The sequence below is a fragment of the Scyliorhinus torazame genome, chromosome 26 (assembly GCF_047496885.1).
Source record: "Scyliorhinus torazame isolate Kashiwa2021f chromosome 26, sScyTor2.1, whole genome shotgun sequence".
Lineage (NCBI taxonomy): Eukaryota > Metazoa > Chordata > Chondrichthyes > Carcharhiniformes > Scyliorhinidae > Scyliorhinus > Scyliorhinus torazame.
The window spans coordinates 41,740,112-41,764,653 of record NC_092732.1 but is presented as its reverse complement, the minus strand read 5'-3'; the positions used below and the strand labels follow the sequence as shown (position 1 = coordinate 41,764,653).

The 24,542-nt window shown below is 54.9% G+C and overlaps 1 protein-coding gene across 1 annotated transcript in view; it reads left to right on the top strand.

The window, feature by feature from the left end:
• Positions 1-24,542, top strand: part of LOC140403003 (CREB-regulated transcription coactivator 2-like) — a 125,224-nt gene that overhangs the window by 33,684 nt on the left and 66,998 nt on the right. The window contains 1 exon segment of the mRNA XM_072490658.1: positions 21,222-21,332. Coding sequence (XP_072346759.1) covers positions 21,222-21,332 — 111 coding nt within the window.

Sequence of the window (24,542 nt, the reverse complement as noted above, 5' to 3'; positions counted from 1 at the left end):
GGGTACAGTACTGGTGGGGACGTGTCTGTCACTGTATAACACTGGGGTACAGTACTGGCGGGTACGGGTCTGTCACTGTATAACACTGGGGTACAGTACTGGTGCGGACGGGTCTCACTGTATTACACTGGGGTACAGTGCTGGTGGGGACGGGTCTGTCACTGTATAACACTGGGGTACAGTACTGGTGGGGACGGGTCTGTCACTGTATAACACTGGGGTACAGTCCTGGTGCGGACGGGTCTCACTGTATAACACGGGTACAGTACTGGTGGGGACGGGTCTGTCACTGTATAACACTGGGATACAGTACTGGTGCGGACGGGTCTCACTGTATAACACTGGGGTACAGTACTGGTGGGGACAGGTCTGTCGCTGTATAACACTGGGAGACAGTACTAGTGGGGACGGGTCTGTCACTGTATAACACTGGGGTTCAGTACTGGTGGGGACGGGTCTGTCACTGTATGACACTGGGGTACAGTACTGGTGGGGACGGGTCTGTCACTGTATAACACTGGGGTACAGTACTGGTGGGGCCGGGTCTGTCACTGTATAACACGGATACAGTACTGGTGGGGACGGGCCTCTCACTGTATAACACTGGGGTACAGTACTGGTGGGGACGGGTCTGTCCCTGTATAACACTGGGGTACAGTACTGGTGGGGAAGGGTCTGTCACTGTATAACACTGGGGTACAGTACTGGTGGGGAAGGGTCTGTCACTGTATAACACTGGGGTACAGTACTGGTGGGGACGGGTCTGTCACTGTATAACTCTGGGGTACAGTACTGGTGGGGACTGGTCTGTCACTGTATAACACTGGGGTACAGTACTGGTGGGGCCGGGTCTGTCACTGAATAACACTGGGGTACAGTACTGGTGGGGCCGGGTCTGTCACTGTATAACACTGGGGTACAGTCCTGGTGGGGACGGGTCTGTCACTGTGTAACACTGGGGTACAGTACTGGTGGGGACGGGTCTGTCACTGTATAACACTGGGGGACAGTACTGGTGGGGCCGGGTCTGTCACTGTATAACACTGGGGTACAGTACTGGTGGTGAAGGGTCTGTCACTGTATAACACTGGGGTACAGTACTGGTGGGGACGGGTCTGTCACTGTATAACACTGGGGTACAGTACTGGTGGGGACGGGTCTGTCTCTGTATAACACTGGGGTACAGTACTGGTGGGGACGGGCCTGTCACTGTATAACACTGGGGGACAGTACTGGTGGGGACGGGTATGTCACTGTATAACACTGGGGTACAGTCCTGGTGGGGACGGGTCTGTCACTGTATAACACTGGGGTACAGTACTGGTGGGGAGGGGTCTGTCACTGTATAACACTGGGATACAGTACTGGTGGGGAGGCGTCTGTCACTGTATAACACTGGGGTACAGTACTGGTGGGGGCGGGTCTGTCACTATAATACTGGGGACAGTACTGGTGGGGACGGGTCTGTCACTGTATAACACTGGAGCACAGTACGTGTGGGGATGGGTCTGTCACTGTATAACACTGGGGTACAGTACTGGTGGGGACGGGTCTGTCACTGTATTAACACTGGGTTACAGTACTGGTGGGGACGGGTCTCGCTGTATAACACTGGGGTACTGTACTGGTGGGGATGGGTCTGTCACTGTATAACACTGGGGTACAGTACTGGTGGGGACGGGTCTGTCACTGTATAACACTGGGGTACAGTACTGGTGGGGACGGGTCTGTCACTGTAACACTGGGGTACAGTACTGGTGGGGACGGGTCTGTCACTGTGTAACACTGGGGTACAGTACTGGTGGGGACGGATCTGTCACTGTATAACACTGGGGTACAGTACTGGTGGGGACGGCTCTGTCACTGTATAACACTAGGGTACAGTACTGGTGGGGACCGGTCTGTCACTGTATAACACTGGGGTACAGTACTGGTGGGGACGGGTCTGTCACTGTATAACACTGGGGCACAGTACTGCTGGGGACGGGTCTGTCACTGTATAACACTGGATTACAGTACTGGTGGGGACGGGTCTGTCGCTGTGTAACACTGGGGTACAGTACTGGTGGGGTAGGATCTGTCTCTGTATAACACTGGAGTACAGTACTGGTGGGGACGGGTCTGTCACTGTATAACACTGGTGTCCAGTACTGGTGGGGACGGGTCTGTCACTGTATAACACTGGTGTACAGTACTGGTGGGGATGGGTCTGTCACTGTATAACACTGGGGTACAGTACTGGTGGGCACGGGTCTGTCACTGCATAACACTGGGGTACAGTACTGGTGGGGACGGGTCTGTCACTGTATAACACTGGGGTACAGTACTGGTGGGGACGGGTCTGTCACTGTATAACACTGGGGTACAGTACTGGTGGGGACGGGTCTGTCACTGTATAACACTGGGGTACAGTACTGGTGGGGGCGGATCTGTCACTGTATAACACTGGGGTACAGTACTGGTGGGGAGGGGTCTGTCACTGTATAACACTGGGATACAGTACTGGTGGGGAGGCGTCTGTCACTGTATAACACTGGGGTACAGTACTGGTGGGGGCGGGTCTGTCACTATAACACTGGGGACAGTACTGGTGGGGACGGGTCTGTCACTGTATAACACTGGGGCACAGTACGTGTGGGGATGGGTCTGTCACTGTATAACACTGGGGTACAGTACTGGCGGGGACGGGTCTGTCACTGTATAACACTGGGGTACAGTACTGGTGGGGACGGGTCTGTCACTGTATAACACTGGGGTAGAGTACTGGTGGGGACGGGTCTGTCGCTGTATAACACTGGGGGTACAGTACTGGTGGGGACGTGTCTGTCACTATATAACACTGGGGTACAGTACTGGCGGGGACGGATCTGTCACTGTATAACACTGGGGTACAGTACTGGTGCGGACGGGTCTCACTGTATAACACTGGGGTACAGTGCTGGTGGGGACGGGTCTGTCACTGTATAACACTGGGGTACAGTACTGGTGGGGACGGGTCTGTCACTGTATAACACTGGGGTACAGTCCTGGTGCGGACGGGTCTCACTGTATAACACTGGGGTACAGTACTGGTGGGGACGGGTCTGTCACTGTATAACACTGGGATACAGTACTGGTGCGGACGGGTCTCACTGTATAACACTGGGGTACAGTACTGGTGGGGACAGGTCTGTCGCTGTATAACACTGGGAGACAGTACTAGTGGGGACGGGTCTGTCACTGTATAACACTGGGGTACAGTACTGGTGGGGACGGGTCTGTCACTGTATGACACTGGGGTACAGTACTGGTGGGGACGGGTCTGTCACTGTATAACACTGGGGTACAGTACTGGTGGGGCCGGGTCTGTCACTGTATAACACGGATACAGTACTGGTGGGGACGGGCCTCTCACTGTATAACACTGGGGTACAGTACTGGTGGGGACAGGTCTGTCCCTGTATAACACTGGGGTACAGTACTGGTGGGGAAGGGTCTGTCACTGTATAACACTGGGGTACAGTACTGGTGGGGAAGGGTCTGTCACTGTATAACACTGGGGTACAGTACTGGTGGGGCCGGGTCTGTCACTGTATAACACTGGGGTACAGTACTGGTGGGGACGGGTCTGTCGCTGTATAACACTGGAGGACAGTACAGGTGGGGACGGGTCTGTCGCTGTGTAACACTGGGGTACAGTACTGGTGGGGTCGGACCTGTCTCTGTATAACACTGGGGTACAGTACTGGTGGGGACGGGTCTGTCACTGTATAACACTGGGGTACAGTACTGGCGGGGACGGGTCTGTCACTGTATAACACTGGGGTACAGTACTGGTGGGGACGGGTCTGTCACTGTATAACACTGGGGTACAGTACTGGTGGGGCCGGGTCTGTCACTGTATAACACGGATACAGTACTGGTGGGGACGGGCCTCTCACTGTATAACACTGGGGTACAGTACTGGTGGGGACAGGTCTGTCCCTGTATAACACTGGGGTACAGTACTGGTGGGGAAGGGTCTGTCACTGTATAACACTGGGGTACAGTACTGGTGGGGAAGGGTCTGTCACTGTATAACACTGGGGTACAGTACTGGTGGGGCCGGGTCTGTCACTGTATAACGCTTGGGTACAGTACTGGTGGGGACGGGTCTGTCGCTGTATAACACTGGAGGACAGTACAGGTGGGGACGGGTCTGTCGCTGTGTAACACTGGGGTACAGTACTGGTGGGGTCGGATCTGTCTCTGTATAACACTGGGGTACAGTACTGGTGGGGATGGGTCTGTCACTGTATAACACTGGGGCACAGTACTGCTGGGGACGGGTCTGTCACTGTATAACACTGGGGTACAGTACTGGTGGGGACGGGTCTGTCGCTGTGTAACACTGGGGTACAGTACTGGTGGGGTCGGATCTGTCTCTGTATAACACTGGGGTACAGTACTGGTGGGGACGGGTCTGTCACTGTATAACACTGGTGTCCAGTACTGGTGGGAACGGGTCTGTCACTGTATAACACTGGTGTCCAGTACTGGTGGGGACGGGTCTGTCACTGTATAACACTGGGGTACAGTACTGGTGGGCACGGGTCTGTCACTGCATAACACTGGGGTACAGTACTGGTGAGGACGGGTCTGTCACTGTATAACACTGGGGTACAGTACTGGTGGGGACGGGTCTGTCACTGTATAACACTGGGGTACAGTACTGGTGGGGACAGGTCTGTCACTGTATAACACTGGGGTACAGTACTGGTGGGGATGGGTCTGTTACTACAACACTGGGGTACAGTACTGGTGCGGACGGGTCTGTCACTGTATAACACTGGGGTACAGTACTGGTGGGGTCGGGTCTGTCACTGTGTAACACTGGGGTACAGTACTGGTGGGGACGGGTCTGTCGCTGTATAACACTGGGGTACAGTACTGGTGGGGATGGGTCTGTTACTACAACACTGGGGTACAGTACTGGTGCGGACGGGTCTGTCACTGTATAACACTGGTGTACAGTACTGGTGGGGACAGGTCTGTCGCTGTATAACAATGGGGTACAGTACTGGTGGGGACGGATTTATCACTGTATAACACTGGGGTACAGTACTGGTGGGGATGCGTCTGTCACTGTATAACACTGGGGTACAGTACTGGTGGGGACGGGTCTGTCACTGTATAACACTGGGGTACAGTACTTGTGGGCACGCGTCTGTCACTGGATAACACTGGGGTACAGTACTGGTGGGGATTGGTCTGTCACTGTATAACACTGGGGTACAGTACTGGTGGTGACGGGTCTGTCAATGTATAACACTGGGGAACAGTACTGGTGGGGACGGGTCTGTCACTGTATAACACTGGGGTACAGTACTTGTGGGCACGCGTCTGTCACTGGACAACACTGGGGTACAGTACTGGTGGGGACGGGTCTGTCACTATAACACTGGGGTACAGTACTGCTGGGGACGGGTCTGTCACTGTATAAAACTGGGGTACAGTACTGGTGGGGACGGGTCTGTCGCTGTATAACACTGGGGTACAGTACTGGTGGGGATGGGTCTGTCGCTGTATAACACTGGGGTACAGTACTGGTGGGGACGGGTCTGTCGCTGTATAACACTGGGGTACAGTACTGGTGGGGATGGGTCTGTCACTGTATAACACTGGGGTACAGTACTGGTGGGGACGGGTCTGTCACTGTATAACACTGGGGTACAGTACTGGTGGGGACGGGTCTGTCACTGTATAACACTGGGGTACAGCACTGGTGGGGACGGGCCTGTCACTGTATAACACTGGGGTACAGTGCTAGTGGGGATGGGTCTGTCACTGTATAACACTGGGGTACAGTACTGGTGGGGACGGGTCTGTCACTGTATAATACTGGGGTACAGTACTGGTGGGGATGGGTCTGTCGCTATATAACACTGGGGTACAGTACTGGTGGGGACGGGTCTGTCACTGTATAACACTGGGGTACAGTACTGGTGGGGACGGGTCTGTCACTGTATAACACTGGGGTACAGTACTGGTGGGGACGGGTCTGTCACTGTATGACACTGGGGTACAGTACTGGTGGGGACGGGTCTGTCACTGTATAACACTGGGGTACAGTACTGGTGGGGCCGGGTCTGTCACTGTATAACATGGATACAGTACTGGTGGGGACGGGCCTCTCACTGTATAACACTGGGGTACAGTACTGGTGGGGACGGGTCTGTCCCTGTATAACACTGGGGTACAGTACTGGTGGGGAAGGGTCTGTCACTGTATAACACTGGGGTACAGTACTGGTGGGGAAGGGTCTGTCACTGTATAACACTGGGGTACAGTACTGGTGGGGACGGGTCTGTCACTGTATAACTCTGGGGTACAGTACTGGTGGGGACGGGTCTGTCACTGTATAACACTGGGATACTGTACTGGTGGGGACTGGTCTGTCACTGTATAACACTGGGGTACAGTACTGGTGGGGCCGGGTCTGTCACTGTATAACACTGGGGTACAGTACTGGTGGGGACGGGTCTGTCACTGTATAACACTGGGGTACAGTACTGGTGGGGACGGGTCTGTCACTGTATAACACTGGGGTACAGTACTGGTGGGGCCGGGTCTGTCACTGTATAACACTGGGGTACAGTACTGGTGGGGACGGGTCTGTCACTGTATAACACTGGGGTACAGTACTGGTGGGGACGGGTCTGTCACTGTATAACACTGGGGTACAGTACTGGTGGGGACGGGTCTGTCACTGTATAACACTGGGGTACAGTACTGGTGGGGACGGGCCTGTCGCTGTATAACACTGGAGGACAGTACAGGTGGGGACGGGTCTGTCACTGTATAACACTGGGGTACAGTACTGGTGGGGACGGGTCTTTCGCTGTATAACACTGGGGTACAGTACTGGTGGGGGCGGGTCTGTCACTATAACACTGGGGACAGTACTGGTGGGGACGGGTCTGTCACTGGATAACACTGGGGCACAGTACGTGTGGGGATGGGTCTGTCACTGTATAACACTGGGGTACAGTACTGGTGGGGACGGGTCTGTCACTGTATTAACACTGGGTTACAGTACTGGTGGGGACGGGTCTCGCTGTATAACACTGGGGTACTGTACTGGTGGGGATGGGTCTGTCACTGTATAACACTGGGGTACAGTACTGGTGGGGACGGGTCTGTCACTGTATAACACTGGGGTACAGTACTGGTGGGGACGGGTCTGTCACTGTATAACACTGGGGTACAGTACTGGTGGGGACGGGTCTGTCGCTGTATAACACTGGGGTACAGTACTGGTGGGGGCGGGTCTGTCACTATAACACTGGGGACAGTACTGGTGGGGACGGGTCTGTCACTGTATAACACTGGGGTACAGTACTGGTGGGGACGGGTCTGTCACTGTATTAACACTGGGTTACAGTACTGGTGGGGACGGGTCTGTCACTGTAACACTGGGGTACAGTACTGGTGGGGACGGGTCTGTCACTGTGTAACACTGGGGTACAGTACTGGTGGGGACGGGTCTGTCACTGTATAACACTGGGGTACAGTACTGGTGGGGACGGGTCTGTCACTGTATAACACTGGGGTACAGTACTGGTGGGGACAGGTCTGTCACTGTATAACACTGGGGTACAGTACTGGTGGGGACGGGTCTGTCACTGTATAACACTGGGGTACAGTACTGGTGGGGACGGGTCTGTCACGGTATAACACGGATACAGTCCTGGTGGGGACGGGTCTGTCACTGTATAACACTGGGGTACAGTACTGGTGGGGATGGGTCTGTCACTGTATAACACTGGGGCACAGTACTGCTGGGGACGGGTCTGTCACTGTATAACACTGGGGTACAGTACTGGTGGGGACGGGTCTGTCGCTGTGTAACACTGGGGTACAGTACTGGTGGGGTCGGATCTGTCTCTGTATAACACTGGGGTACAGTACTGGTGGGGACGGGTCTGTCACTGTATAACACTGGTGTCCAGTACTGGTGGGGACGGGTCTGTCACTGTATAACACTGGTGTACAGTACTGGTGGGGGCGGATCTGTCACTGTATAACACTGGGGTACAGTACTGGTGGGGAGGGGTCTGTCACTGTATAACACTGGGATACAGTACTGGTGGGGAGGCGTCTGTCACTGTATAACACTGGGGTACAGTACTGGTGGGGGCGGGTCTGTCACTATAACACTGGGGACAGTACTGGTGGGGACGGGTCTGTCACTGTATAACACTGGGGCACAGTACGTGTGGGGATGGGTCTGTCACTGTATAACACTGGGGTACAGTACTGGTGGGGACGGGTCTGTCACTGTATTAACACTGGGTTACAGTACTGGTGGGGACGGGTCTCGCTGTATAACACTGGGGTACTGTACTGGTGGGGATGGGTCTGTCACTGTATAACACTGGGGTACAGTACTGGTGGGGACGGGTCTGTCACTGTATAACACTGGGGTACAGTACTGGTGGGGACGGGTCTGTCACTGTAACACTGGGGTACAGTACTGGTGGGGACGGGTCTGTCACTGTGTAACACTGGGGTACAGTACTGGTGGGGACGGGTCTGTCACTGTATAACACTGGGGTACAGTACTGGTGGTGACGGGTCTGTCACTGTATAACACTGGGGTACAGTACTGGTGGGGACGGGTCTGTCACTGTATAACACTGGGGTACAGTACTGGTGGGGACGGGTCTGTCACTGTATAACACTGGGGTACAGTACTGGTGGGGACGGGTCTGTCACGGTATAACACAGGGATACAGTCCTGGTGGGGACGGGTCTGTCACTGTATAACACTGGGGTACAGTACTGGTGGGGATGGGTCTGTCACTGTATAACACTGGGGCACAGTACTGCTGGGGACGGGTCTGTCACTGTATAACACTGGGGTACAGTACTGGTGGGGACGGGTCTGTCGCTGTATAACACTGGGGTACAGTACTGGTGGGGTCGGATCTGTCTCTGTATAACACTGGGGTACAGTACTGGTGGGGACGGGTCTGTCACTGTATAACACTGGTGTCCAGTACTGGTGGGGACGGGTCTGTCACTGTATAACACTGGTGTACAGTACTGGTGGGGATGGGTCTGTCACTGTATAACACTGGGGTACAGTACTGGTGGGCACGGGTCTGTCACTGCATAACACTGGGGTACAGTACTGGTGAGGACGGGTCTGTCACTGTATAACACTGGGGTACAGTACTGGTGGGGACGGGTCTGTCACTGTATAACACTGGGGTACAGTACTGGTGGGGACAGGTCTGTCACTGTATAACACTGGGGTACAGTACTGGTGGGGATGGGTGTGTTACTACAACACTGGGGTACAGTACTGGTGCGGACGGGTCTGTCACTGTATAACACTGGGGTACAGTACTGGTGGGGTCGGGTCTGTCACTGTGTAACACTGGGGTACAGTACTGGTGGGGACGGGTCTGTCGCTGTATAACACTGGGGTACAGTACTGGTGGGGATGGGTCTGTTACTACAACACTGGGGTACAGTACTGGTGCGGACGGGTCTGTCACTGTATAACACTGGGGTACAGTACTGGTGGGGACAGGTCTGTCGCTGTATAACAATGGGGTACAGTACTGGTGGGGACGGATTTATCACTGTATAACACTGGGGTACAGTACTGGTGGGGATGCGTCTGTCACTGTATAACACTGGGGTACAGTAGTGGGGACGGGTCTGTCACTGTATAACACTGGGGTACAGTACTTGTGGGCACGCGTCTGTCACTGGATAACACTGGGGTACAGTACTGGTGGGGATTGGTCAGTCACTGTATAACACTGGGGTACAGTACTGGTGGTGACGATCTGTCAGTGTATAACACTGGGGAACAGTACTGGTGGGGACGGGTCTGTCACTGTATAACACTGGGGTACAGTACTTGTGGGCACGCGTCTGTCACTGGACAACACTGGGGTACAGTACTGGTGGGGACGGGTCTGTCACTATAACACTGGGGTACAGTACTGCTGGGGACGGGTCTGTCACTGTATAAAACTGGGGTACAGTACTGGTGGGGACGGGTCTGTCACTGTATAACACTGGGGTACAGTACTGGTGGGGACGGGTCTGTCACTGTATAACACTGGGGTACAGCACTGGTGGGGACGGGCCTGTCACTGTATAACACTGGGGTACAGTGCTAGTGGGGATGGGTCTGTCACTGTATAACACTGGGGTACAGTACTGGTGGGGACGGGTCTGTCACTGTATAACACTGGGGTACAGTACTGGTGGGGACGGGTCTGTCACTGTATAACACTGGGGTACAGCACTGGTGGGGACAGGCCTGTCACTGTATAACACTGGGGTACAGTGCTAGTGAGGATGGGTCTGTCACTGTATAACACTGGGGTACAGTACTGGTGGGGACGGGTCTGTCACTGTATAATACTGGGGTACAGTACTGGTGGGGATGGGTCTGTCGCTATATAACACTGGGGTACAGTACTGGTGGGGACGGGTCTGTCACTGTATAACACTGGGGTACTGTACTGGTGGGGACGGGTCTGTCACTGTATAACACTGGGGTACAGTACTGGTGGGGACGGGTCTGTCACTGTATAACACTGGGGTACAGTACTGGTGGGTCGGGTCTGTCAGTGTGCAACACTGGGGTACAGTACTGGTGGGGACGGGTCTGTCACTGTATAACACTGGGGTACAGCACTGGTGCGGACGGGTCTCACTGTATAACACTGGGTTACAGTACTGGTGGGGACGGGTCTGTCACTGTATAACACTGGGGTACAGTACTGGTGGGGACGGGTCTGTCACTGTATAACACTGGGGTACAGTACTGGTGGGGACGGGTCTGTCACTGTATAACACTGGGGTACAGTACTGGTGGGGACGGGTCTGTCACTGTACAACACTGGGGTATAGTACTGGTGGGGACGGGTCTGTCACTGTATAACACTGGGGTACAGTACTGGCGGGGACGGGTCTGTCACTGTATAACACTGGGGTACAGGACTGGTGGGGATGGGTCTGTCACTGTATAACACTGGGGTAGAGTACTGGTGGGGACGGGTCTGTCGCTGTATAACACTGGGGGTACAGTACTGGTGGGGACGTGTCTGTCACTGTATAACACTGGGGTACAGTACTGGCGGGGACGGGTCTGTCACTGTATAACACTGGGGTACAGTACTGGTGCGGACGGGTCTCACTGTATAACACTGGGGTACAGTGCTGGTGGGGACGGGTCTGTCGCTGTATAACACTGGGATACAGTACTAGTGGGGCGGGTCTGTCACTGTATAACACTGGGGTACAGTACTGGTGGGGACGGGTCTGTCACTGTATGACACTGGGGTACAGTACTGGTGGGGACGGGTCTGTCACTGTATAACACTGGGGTACAGTACTGGTGGGGACGGGTCTGTCACTGTATAACACTGGGGTACAGTACTGGTGGGGACGGGTCTGTCACTGTATAACACTGGGGTACAGTACTGGTGGGGAAGGGTCTGTCACTGTATAACACTGGGGTACAGTACTGGTGGGGAAGGGTCTGTCACTGTATAACACTGGGGTACAGTACTGGTGGGGACGGGTCTGTCACTGTATAACACTGGGGTACAGTACTGGTGGGGACGGGTCTGTCACTGTATAACACTGGGGTACAGTACTGGTGGGGACGGGTCTGTCGCTGTATAACACTGGGGTACAGTACTGGTGGGGGCTGGTCTGTCATTGTATAACACTGGGATACAGTACTGGTGGGGATGGGCCTGTCATTGTATAACACTGAGGTACAGTACTGGTGGGGACGGGTCTGTCACTGTATAACACTGCGGTACAGTACTGGTGGGGACGGGTCTGTCACTGTATAACACAGGGATACAGTACTGGTGGGGACGGGTCTGTCACTGTATAACACTGGGGTACAGTACTGGTGGGGACGGGTCTGTCACTGTATAACACTGGGATACAGTACTGGTGCGGACGGGTCTCACTGTATAACACTGGGGTACAGTACTGGTGGGGACAGGTCTGTCGCTGTATAACACTGGGATACAGTATTAGTGGGGACGGGTCTGTCACTGTATAACACTGGGGTACAGTACTGGTGGGGACGGGTCTGTCACTATGACACTGGGGTACAGTACTGGTGGGGACGGGTCTGTCACTGTATAACACTGGGGTACAGTACTGGTGGGGCCGGGTCTGTCACTGTATAACACGGATACAGTACTGGTGGGGACGGGTCTGTCACTGTATAACACTGGGGTACAGTACTGGTGGGGACGGGTCTGTCACTGTATAACACTGGGGTACAGTACTGGTGGGGCCGGGTCTGTCACTGTATAACACTGGGGTACAGTACTGGTGGGGACGGGTCTGTCACTGTATAACACTGGGGTACAGTACTGGTGGGGACGAGTCTGTCACTGTATAACACTGGGGTACAGTACTGGTGGGGACGGGTCTGTCACTGTATAACACTGGGGTACAGTACTGGTGGGGACGGGCCTGTCGCTGTATAACACTGGAGGACAGTACAGGTGGGGACGGGTCTGTCACTGTATAACACTGGGGTACAGTACTGGTGGGGACGGGTCTGTCGCTGTATAACACTGGAGTACAGTACTGGTGGGGACGGGTCTGTCACTGTATAACACTGGGGTACAGTACTGGTGGGGACGGGTCTGTCGCTGTATAACACTGGGGTACAGTACTGGTGGGGGCTGGTCTGTCATTGTATAACACTGGGATACAGAACTGGTGGGGATGGGCCTGTCACTCTATAACACTGGGATACAGTACTGGTGGGGACGGGTCTGTCATTGTATAACACTGGGGTACAGTACTGGTGGGGTCGGGTCTGTCACTGTATAACACTGCGGTACAGTACTGGTGGGGACGGGTCTGTCACTGTATAACACAGGGATACAGTACTGGTGGGGACGCGTTTGTCACTGTATAACACTGGGGTACAGTACTGGTGGGGACGGGTCTGTCACTGTATAACACTGGGGTACGGTACTGGTGGGGATGGGTCTGTCACTATAACACTGGGGTACAGTACTGGTGGGGATGGGTCTGTCACTGTATAACACTGGGGCACAGTCCTGGTGGGGATGGGTCTGTCACTGTATAACACTGGGGTACAGTACTGGTGGGGACGGGTCTGTCGCTGTGTAACACTGGGTATAGTGCTGGTGGTGTCGGATCTGTCGCTGTATAACACTGGGGTACAGTACTGGTGGGGACGGGTCTGTCACTGTATAACACTGGGGTACAGTACTGGTGGGGACGGGTCTGTCACTGTATAACACTGGGGTACAGCACTGGTGGGGACGGGCCTGTCACTGTATAACACTGGGGTACAGTGCTAGTGGGGATGGGTCTGTCACTGTATAACACTGGGGTACAGTACTGGTGGGGACGGGTCTGTCACTGTATAACACTGGGGTACAGTACTGGTGGGGACGGGTCTGTCACTGTATAACACTGGGGTACAGCACTGGTGGGGACGGGTCTGTCACTGTATAACACTGGGGTACTGTACTGGTGGGGACGGGTCTGTCACTGTATAACACTGGGGTACAGTACTGGTGGGGACGGGTCTGTCACTGTATAAACACTGGGGTACAGTACTGGTGGGTCGGGTCTGTCAGTGTGCAACACTGGGGTACAGTACTGGTGGGGACGGGTCTGTCACTGTATAACACTGGGGTACAGCACTGGTGCGGACGGGTCTCACTGTATAACACTGGGTTACAGTACTGGTGGGGACGGGTCTGTCACTGTATAACACTGGGGTACAGTACTGGTGGGGACGGGTCTGTCACTGTATAACACTGGGGTACAGTACTGGTGGGGACGGGTCTGTCACTGTATAACACTGGGGTATAGTACTGGTGGGGACGGGTCTGTCACTGTATAACACTGGGGTACAGTACTGGCGGGGACGGGTCTGTCACTGTATAACACTGGGGTACAGGACTGGTGGGGATGGGTCTGTCACTGTATAACACTGGGGTAGAGTACTGGTGGGGACGGGTCTGTCGCTGTATAACACTGGGGGTACAGTACTGGTGGGGACGTGTCTGTCACTGTATAACACTGGGGTACAGTACTGGCGGGGACGGGTCTGTCACTGTATAACACTGGGGTACAGTACTGGTGCGGACGGGTCTCACTGTATAACACTGGGGTACAGTGCTGGTGGGGACGGGTCTGTCACTGTATAACACTGGGATACAGTACTGGTGGGGACGGGTCTGTCACTGTCTAACACTGGGGTACAGTCCTGGTGGGGACGGGTCTGTCACTGTATAACACTGGGGTACAGTACTGGCGGGGACGGGTCTGTCACTGTATAACACTGGGGTACAGTACTGGTGGGGACGGGTCTGTCACTGTATAACACTGGGGTACAGTACTGGTGGGGACGGGTCTGTCACTGTATAACACTGGGGTACAGTACTGGTGGGGACGGGTCTGTCACTGTATAACACTGGGGTACAGTACTGGTGGGGATGTGTCTGTCACTGTATAACACTGGGGTACAGTCCTGGTGCGGACGGGTCTCACTGTATAACACTGGGGTACAGTACTGGTGGGGACGGGTCTGTCACTGTATAACACTGGGATACAGTACTGGTGCGGACGGGTCTCACTGTATAACACTGGGGTACAGTACTGGTGGGGACAGGTCTGTCGCTGTATAACACTGGGATACAGTACTAGTGGGGCGGGTCTGTCACTGTATAACACTGGGGTACAGTACTGGTGGGGACGGGTCTGTCACTGTATGACACTGGGGTACAGTACTGGTGGGGGCGGGTCTGTCACTGTATAACACTGGGGTACAGTACTGGTGGGGCCGGGTCTGTCACTGTATAACACGGATACAGTACTGGTGGGGACGGGCCTCTCACTGTTTAACACTGGGGTACAGTACTGGTGGGGACGGGTCTGTCCCTGTATAACACTGGGGTACAGTACTGGTGGGGAAGGGTCTGTCACTGTATAACACTGGGGTACAGTACTGGTGGGGAAGGGTCTGTCACTGTATAACACTGGGGTACAGTACTGGTGGGGACGGGTCTGTCACTGTATAACACTGGGGTACAGTACTGGTGGGGACGGGCCTGTCGCTGTATAACACTGGAGGACAGTACAGGTGGGGACGGGTCTGTCACTGTATAACACTGGGGTACAGTACTGGTGGGGACGGGTCTGTCGCTGTATAACACTGGAGTACAGTACTGGTGGGGACGGATCTGTCACTGTATAACACTGGGGTACAGTACTGGTGGGGCCGGGTCTGTCACTGTATAACACGGATACAGTACTGGTGGGGACGGGTCTGTCACTGTATAACACTGGGGTACAGTACTGGTGGGGACGGGTCTGTCACTGTATAACACTGGGGTACAGTACTGGTGGGGCCGGGTCTTTCACTGTATAACACTGGGATACAGTACTGGTGCGGACGGGTCTCACTGTATAACACTGGGGTACAGTACTGGTGGGGACGAGTCTGTCACTGTATAACACTGGGGGTACAGTACTGGTGGGGACGGGTCTGTCACTGTATAACACTGGGGTACAGTACTGGTGGGGACGGGCCTGTCGCTGTATAACACTGGAGGACAGTACAGGTGGGGACGGGTCTGTCACTGTATAACACTGGGGTACAGTACTGGTGGGGACGGGTCTGTCGCTGTATAACACTGGAGTACAGTACTGGTGGGGACGGGTCTGTCACTGTATAACACTGGGGTACAGTACTGGTGGGGACGGGTCTGTCACTGTATAACACTGGGGTACAGTACTGGTGGGGACGGGTCTGTCACTGTATAACACTGGGGGACAGTACTGGTGGGGACGGCTATGTCATTGTATAACACTGGGGTACAGTCCTGGTGGGGACGGGTCTGTCACTGTATAACACTGGGGTACAGTACTGGTGGGGAGGGGTCTGTCACTGTATAACACTGGGATACAGTACTGGTGGGGACGGGTCTGTCGCTGTATAACACTGGGGTACAGTACTGGTGGGGACGGGTCTGTCACTGTATAACACTGGGATACAGTACTGGTGGGGACGGGTCTGTCGCTGTATAACACTGGGGTACAGTACTGGTGGGGACGGGTCTGTCACTGTATAACACTGGGGTACAGTACTGGTGGGGACGGATCTGTCACTGTATAACACTGGGGTACAGTACTGGTGGGGACGGGTCTGTCGCTGTATAACACTGGGGTACAGTACTGGTGGGGACGGTTCTGTCACTGTATAACACTGGGGTACAGTACTGGTGGGGACGGGTCTGTCATTGTATAACACTGGGGTACAGTACTGGTGGGGTCGGGTCTGTCACTGTATAACACTGCGGTACAGTACTGGTGGGGACGGGTCTGTCACTGTATAACACAGGGATACAGTACTGGTGGGGACGCGTTTGTCACTGTATAACACTGGGGTACAGTACTGGTGGGGACGGGTCTGTCACTGTATAACACTGGGGTACAGTACTGGTGGGGATGGGTCTGTCACTATAACACTGGGGTACAGTACTGGTGGGGATGGGTCTGTCACTGTATAACACTGGGGCACAGTCCTGGTGGGGACGGGTCTGTCACTGTATAACACTGGGGTACAGTACTGGTGGGGACGGGTCTGTCGCTGTGTAACACTGGGTATAGTGCTGGTGGTGTCGGATCTGTCGCTGTATAACACTGGGGTACAGTCCTGGTGGGGACGGGTCTGTCACTGTATAACACTGGGGTACAGTACTGGTGGGGAGGGGTCTGTCACTGTATAACACTGGGATACAGTACTGGTGGGGACGGGTCTGTCGCTGTATAACACTGGGGTACAGTACTGGTGGGGACGGGTCTGTCACTGTATAACACTGGGGTACAGTACTGGTGGGGACGGATCTGTCACTGTATAACACTGGGGTACAGTACTGGTGGGGACGGGTCTGTCGCTGTATAACACTGGGGTACAGTACTGGTGGGGACGGTTCTGTCACTGTATAACACTGGGGTACAGTACTGGTGGGGACGGGTCTGTCACTGTATAACACTGGGGTACAGTACTGGTGGGGACGGGTCTGTCGCTGTATAACACTGGGGTACAGTACTGGTGGGGGCTGGTCTGTCATTGTATAACACTGGGATACAGTACTGGTGGGGATGGGCCTGTCACTCTATAACACTGGGATACAGTACTGGTGGGGACGGGTCTGTCATTGTATAACACTGGGGTACAGTACTGGTGGGGTCGGGTCTGTCACTGTATAACACTGCGGTACAGTACTGGTGGGGACGGGTCTGTCACTGTATAACACAGGGATACAGTACTGGTGGGGACGGGTCTGTCACTGTATAACACTGGGGTACAGTACTGGTGGGGACGGGTCTGTCACTGTATAACACTGGGGTACAGTACTGGTGGGGACGGGTCTCTCACTGTATAACACTGGGGAACAGTACTGGTGGGGATGGGTCTGTCACTGTATAACACTGGGGCACAATCCTGGTGGGGACGGGTCTGTCACTGTATAACACTGGGGTACAGTACTGGTGGGGACGGGTCTGTCGCTGTGTAACACTGGGTATAGTGCTGGTGGGGTCGGATCTGTCGCTGTATAACACTGGGGTACAGTACTGGTGGGGTCGGATCTGTCGCTGTATAACACGGGTACAGTACTGGTGGGGACGGGTCTATCACTGTATAACAATGGGGTACAGTACGGGTGGGGATGGGTCTGCCACTGTATAACACTGGGGTACAGTACTGTTGGGGACGGTTCTGTCACTGTATAACACTGGGATACAGTACTGATGGGGAAGGGTCTCACTGTATAACACTGGGGTACAGTACTGGTGGGGACGGGTCTGTCACTGTAAATCACTGGGGTACAGTACTGGTGGGGACGGGTCTGTCACTGTATAACACTGGGGTACAGTCCTGGTGGGGACGTGTCTGTCGTTGTACAACACTGGGGTACAGTACTGGTGGGGACGGGTCTTTCACTGTATAACACTGGGCTGCAGTACTGGTGGGTCGGGTCTGTCGCTGTATAACACTGGGGTACAGTACTGGTGGGGACGGGTCTGTCACTGTATGACACTGGGGTACAGTACTGGTGGGGTCGGGTCTGTCACTGTATAACAATGGGGTGTAGTACTGGTGGGGACGGGTCTGTCACTGTATAACACTTGGGTACAGTACTGGTGGGGACGGGTCTGTCACTGTATAACACTGGGGACAGTACTGGTGGGGACGGGTCTGTCACTGTATAACACTGGGGTACAGTACTGGTGGGGTCGGGTCTGTCACTGTATAACACTGGGGTGCAGTACTGGTGGGGACGGGTCTGTCACTGTATAACACTGGGGTACAGTACTGGTGGGGTCGGATCTGTCACTGTATAACACTGGGATACAGTACTGGTGGGGACGGGTCAGTCACTGTATAACACTGGGGTACAGTACTGGTGGGGACGGGTCTGTCACTGTATAACACTGGGGTACAGTACTGGTGGGGACGGATCTGTCTCTGTATAACACTGGGGTACAGTACTGGTTGGGACGGGTCTGTCGCTGTATAACACTGGGGCACAGTACTGGTGGGGACCGGTCTGTCACTGTATAACACTGGGGCACAGTACTGGTGGGGACGAGTCTGTCACTGTATAACACTTTGGCACAGTACTGGTGGGGACGGGTCTGTCACTGTATAACACTGGGGTACAGTACTGGTGGGCACGGGTCTGTCACTGTATAACACTGGGGTAGAGTACTGGTGGGGACGGGTCTGTCACTATATAACACTGGGATACAGTACTGGTGGGGACGGGTCTGTCGCTGTATTACACTGGGGGACAGTACTGGTTGGGACGGGTCTGTCTCTGTATAACACTGGGATACAGTACTGGTGGGGACAGGTCTGTCACTGTATAACACTGGGGTACAGTACTGGTGGGGACGGGTCTGTCACTTTATAACACTGGGATACAGTACTGGTGGGGACAGGTCTGTCACTGTATAACACTGGGGTTCAGTACTGGTGGGGACGGGTCTGTCACTGTATAACACTGGGGTACAGTACTAGCGGGGACGGGTCTGTCACTGTATAACACTGGGGTACAGTGCTGGTGGGGACGGGTCTGTCTGTATAACACTGGGATACAGTACTGGCGGGGACGGGTCTGTCACTGTATAACACTGGGGTACAGTACTGGTGGGGATGGGTCTGTCACTGTATAACACTGGGGTACAGTACTGGTGGGGAGGTGTCTGTCACTGTTTAACACTGGGGTACAGTACTGGTGGGGACGGGCCTGTCCCTGTATAACACTGGGGCACAGTACTGGTGGGGACGGGTCTGTCACTGTATAACACTGGGGTACAGTACTGGTGGGGACGGGTCTATCACTGTATAACACTGGGATACAGTACTGCTGGGGACGGGTCTGTCACTGTTTAACACTGGGGTACAGTACTGGTGGGGACGGGTCTGTCCCTGTATAACACTGGGGCACAGTACTGGTGGGGACGGGTCTGTCACTGTATAACACTGGGGTACAGTACTGGTGGGGACGGGTCTGTCACTGTATAACACTGGCGTACAGTACTGGTGGGGACGGGTCTGTCATTGTATAACACTGGGGTGCAGTGCTGGTGGGGACGGGTCTGTCACTGTACCTGTCCTGGCAGTGTTTGTGATGGAGACAATGTAGAGGGAACTTTACTCTGTATCTAACCCCGTGCTACACCTGTCCTGAGACTGTTTGATGGGGACACTGTGGAGTGAGCTTTTCTCTGTATCTAACCCCGAACTGTACCAATCCTGGGAGTGTTTGTTGGGGACAGTGTAGAGGGAACTTTACTCTGTACCTAACACCACACTGTACCTGTCCTGGCAGTGTTTGATGGGGACAGTGTAAAGGGAGCTTTACTCTGTATCTAACACCGTGCTGTACCTGTCCTGAGAGTGTTTGATGGGGACAGTGCAGAGGGAGCTTTACTCTGTATCTAACACCGTGCTGTACCTGTCCTGGGTGTGTTTGATGGGAACAGCGTAGAGGGAGCTTTACTCTGTATCTAACCCCGTGCTGTACCTGTCCTGAGAGTGTTTGATAGGGACAGTGTAGTGGGAGCTTTACTCTGTGTCTAACCACGTGCTGTACCTGTCCTGGGAGTGTTTGATGGGGACAGTGTAGAGGGAGCTTTACTCAGTATATCACCCCGTGCTGTACCTTTCGTGGGAGTGTTTGATGGGGACAGTGTAGAGGGAGCTTTACTCTGTATCTAATACCGTGCTGTACCTGTCCTGGGAGTGTTTGATGGGGACAGTGTAGAGGGAACTTTACTCTGTATCTAACGCTGTGCTGTACCTGTCCTGGAAGCGTTTGATGGGGACAGTGTAGAGAGAGCTTTACTCTGTATCTAACACCGTGCTGTACCTGTCCTGGGAGTGGATGATGGGGACACTGTAGAGGGAGCTTTACTCTGTCTCTCACCCCTGCTGTACCTGTCCTGGCAGTGTTTGATGGGGACAGTGTAAAGGGAGCTTTACTCTGTATATAACCCCGTGCTGTACCTTTCGTGTAAGTGTTTGATGGGGACAGTGTAGAGGGAGCTTTACTTTGTATCTAACACCGTGCTGTACCTGTCCTGGGAGTGTTTGATGGGAACAGCGTAGAGGGAGCTTTACTCTGTATCTAACCCCGAGCTGTACCTGCCCTGGGTGTGTTTGATGGGGACAGTGTAGAGGGAGCTTTTCTCTGTATCTAACCCCGTGCTGTACCTGTCCTGGGAGTGTTTGATGGGGACAGTGTAGAGGGAGCTTTACTCTGTATCTAACCCCGTGCTGTACCTGTCCTTGGAGTGTTTGATGGGGACAGTGTAGAGGGAGGTTGACTGCGTGTAATGCTGATGTGCACCATGGTCAGAGGTGTTTTCAGAATGATTGGCATTGGAGCTGAGAATTGTTGTATTTCTACAGTTTCTCTTTTCGGTGGTGTTTGCGAATTTCTCGCGCTGGAATCTTTGTCTTTGTGTTTTCGCTGGGTCCGTGTTATGTGCGGATTTTTGCCACGCGGTTTGAGTGGAACTGACGTTTGATTCTGGTTGATCCTCGATGCCCACCACCCTGCACTGCCCCCGCGTTTTTCTATTCCTATGTCAGTGTGACCCTGCCAAACCTCCACCTGGATTTTTTTTTGCCTCAGTTACAGGCTCAGAAGGTGCACCAGCTCCGCCTGTCACACACTCGAGGGCCGTATTACGGTGGGTCGCTGCCTAATGTCAACGCCATCTCCAGCAACACCGCCGAGTTCCAGGTATTTGGGCTGTTTACTGCTGCAGGAATCTCTGACCAACTTTTCATATCAGTCCGCAGACAGCATATATTCTCCGTGGTCTGGGGACCACAGTATGGATTTGGAGACGAGTCCTATTGTCTTCCTATCGCTTCTATTTCAATAAATTTATTTAATCTCAGCTGTGGCCCAAATGTTTAAACATTGGACCTTGAGTCAGCAGTTTGTCCAGAGGGTCAGTACTGAGGGAGTGTCGCACTGTCAGAGGGTCAGTACTGAGGGAGCGCCGCACTGTCAGAGGGTCAGTACTGAGGGAGTGCCGCACTGTCAGAGGGTCAGTACTGAGGGAGTGCCGCACTGTCAGAGGGTCAGTACTGAGGGAGTGCCGCACTGTCAGAGGGTCAGTACTGAGGGAGTGCCGCACTGTCAGAGGGTCAGTACTGAGGGAGCGCCGCACTGTCAGAGGGTCAGTACTGAGGGAGTGCCGCACTGTCAGAGGGTCAGTACTGAGGGAGTGCCGCACTGTCAGAGGGTCAGTACTGAGGGAGTGCCGCACTGTCAGAGGGTCAGTACTGAGGGAGTGCCGCACTGTCAGAGGGTCAGTACTGAGGCAGCGCTGCACTGTCAGAGGGTCAGTACTGAGGGAGTGCTGCACTGTCAGAGGGTCAGTACTGAGGGAGTGCCGCACTGTCAGAGGGTCAGTACTGAGGGAGTGCTGCACTGTCAGAGAATCAGTACTGAAGGAGTGCCGCACTGTCAGAGGGTCAGTACTGAGGGAGTGCCGCACTGTCAGAGGGTCAGTACTGAGGGAGCGCCACACTGTCAGAGGGCCAGTACTGAGGGAGTGCTGCACTGTGGGAGGGTCAGTACTGAGGGAGTGCCGCACTGTCAGAGGGTCAGTACTGAGGGAGTGCCGCCCTGTCAGAGGGTCAGTACTGTGGGAGTGCTGCACTGTGGGAGGGTCAGTACTGAGGGAGTGCCGCACTGTCAGAGGGTCAGTACTGAGGGAGTGCTGCACTGTGGGAGGGTCAGTACTGAGGGAGTGCCGCACTGTCAGAGGGTCAGTACTGAGGGAGTGCCGCACTGTCAGAGGGTCAGTACTGAGGGAGTGCTGCACTGTGGGAGGGTCAGTACTGAGGGAGCGCCGCACTGTCAGAGGGTCAGTACTGAGGGAGTGCTGCACTGTCAGAGGGTCAGTACTGAGGGAGTGCCGCACTGTCAGAGGGTCAGTACTGAGTGAGCGCCGCACTGTCAGAGAGTCAGTACTGAGGGAGTGCCGCACTGTCAGAGGGTCAGTACTGAGGCAGCGCCGCACTGTCAGAGGGTCAGTACTGAGGGAGGGCCGCACTGTCAGAGGGTCAGTACTGAGGGAGTGCCGCACTGTCAGAGGGTCAGTACTGAGGGAGCGCCGCACTGTCAGAGGGTCAGTACTGAGGGAGTGCCGCACTGTCAGAGGGTCAGTACTGAGGGAGTGCCTCACTGTCAGAGGGTCAGTACTGAGGGAGCGCCGCACTGTCAGAGGGTCAGTACTGAGGGAGTGCCGCACTGTCAGAGGGTCAGTACTGAGGGAGTGCCGCACTGTCAGGGGGTCAGTACTGAGGGAGCGCCGCACTGTCAGGGGGTCAGTACAGAGGGAGCGCCGCACTGTCAGAGGGTCAGTACTGAGGGAGTGCCGCACTGTCAGAGGGTCAGTACTGAGGGAGCGCTGCACTGTCAGAGGGTCAGTACTGAGGGAGTGCCGCACTGTGGGAGGGTCAGTACTGAGGGACTGCCGCACTGTCAGAGGGTCAGTACTGAGGGAGTGCCGCACTGTCAGAGGGTCAGTACTGAGGGAGCGCCGCACTGTCAGAGGGTCAGTACTGAGGGAGCGCCGCACTGTCAGAGGGTCAGTACTGAGGGAGTGCAGCACTGTCAGAGGGTCAGTACTGAGGGAGTGTCGCACTGTCAGAGGGTCAGTACTGAGGGAGTGCAGCACTGTCAGAGGGTCAGTACTGAGGGAGTGCTGCACTGTCAGAGGGTCAGTACTGAGGGAGTGCCGCACTGTCAGAAGGTCAGTACTGAGGGAGTGCCGCACTGTCAGAGGGTCAGTACTGAGGGAGTGCCGCACTCTCAGAGGGTCAGTACTGAGGGAGCGCCGCACTGTGGGAGGGTCAGTACTGAGGGAGTGCCGCACTGTCAGAGGGTCAGTACTGAGGGAGTGTCGCACTGTCAGAGGGTCAGTACTGAGGGAGTGTCGCACTGTCAGAGGGTCAGTACTGAGGGAGTGCCGCACTGTCAGAGGGTCAGTACTGAGGGAGCGCTGCACTGTCAGAGGGTCAGTACTGAGGGAGTGCCGCACTGTGGGAGGGTCAGTACTGAGGGAGTGCCGCACTGTCAGAGGGTCAGTACTGAGGGAGTGCCGCACTGTCAGAGGGTCAGTACTGAGGGAGCGCCGCACTGTCAGAGGGTCAGTACTGAGGGAGTGCTGCACTGTCAGAGGGTCAGTACTGAGGGAGTGTCGCACTGTCAGAGGGTCAGTACTGAGGGAGTGCAGCACTGTCAGAGGGTCAGTACTGAGGGAGTGCCGCACTGTCAGAGGGTCAGTACTGAGGGAGTGCCGCACTGTCAGAGGGTCATTACTGAGGGAGTGCCGCACTGTCAGAGGGTCAGTACTGAGGGAGTGCCGCACTCTCAGAGGGTCAGTACTGAGGGAGCGCCGCACTGTGGGAGGGTCAGTACTGAGGGAGTGCCGCACTGTCAGAGGGTCAGTACTGAGGGAGTGCCGCACTGTCAGAGGGTCAGTACTGAGGGAGTGCCGCACTGTCAGAGAGTCAGTACTGAGGGAGTGCCGCACTGTCAGAGGGTCAGTACTGAGGCAGCGCCGCACTGTCAGAGGGTCAGTACTGAGGGAGGGCCGCACTGTCAGAGGGTCAGTACTGAGGGAGTGCCGCACTGTCAGAGGGTCAGTACTGAGGGAGCGCCGCACTGTCAGAGGGTCAGTACTGAGGGAGTGCCGCACTGTCAGAGGGTCAGTACTGAGGGAGTGCCTCACTGTCAGAGGGTCAGTACTGAGGGAGCGCCGCACTGTCAGAGGGTCAGTACTGAGGGAGTGCCGCACTGTCAGAGGGTCAGTACTGAGGGAGTGCCGCACTGTCAGGGGGTCAGTACTGAGGGAGCGCCGCACTGTCAGGGGGTCAGTACAGAGGGAGCGCCGCACTGTCAGAGGGTCAGTACTGAGGGAGTGCCGCACTG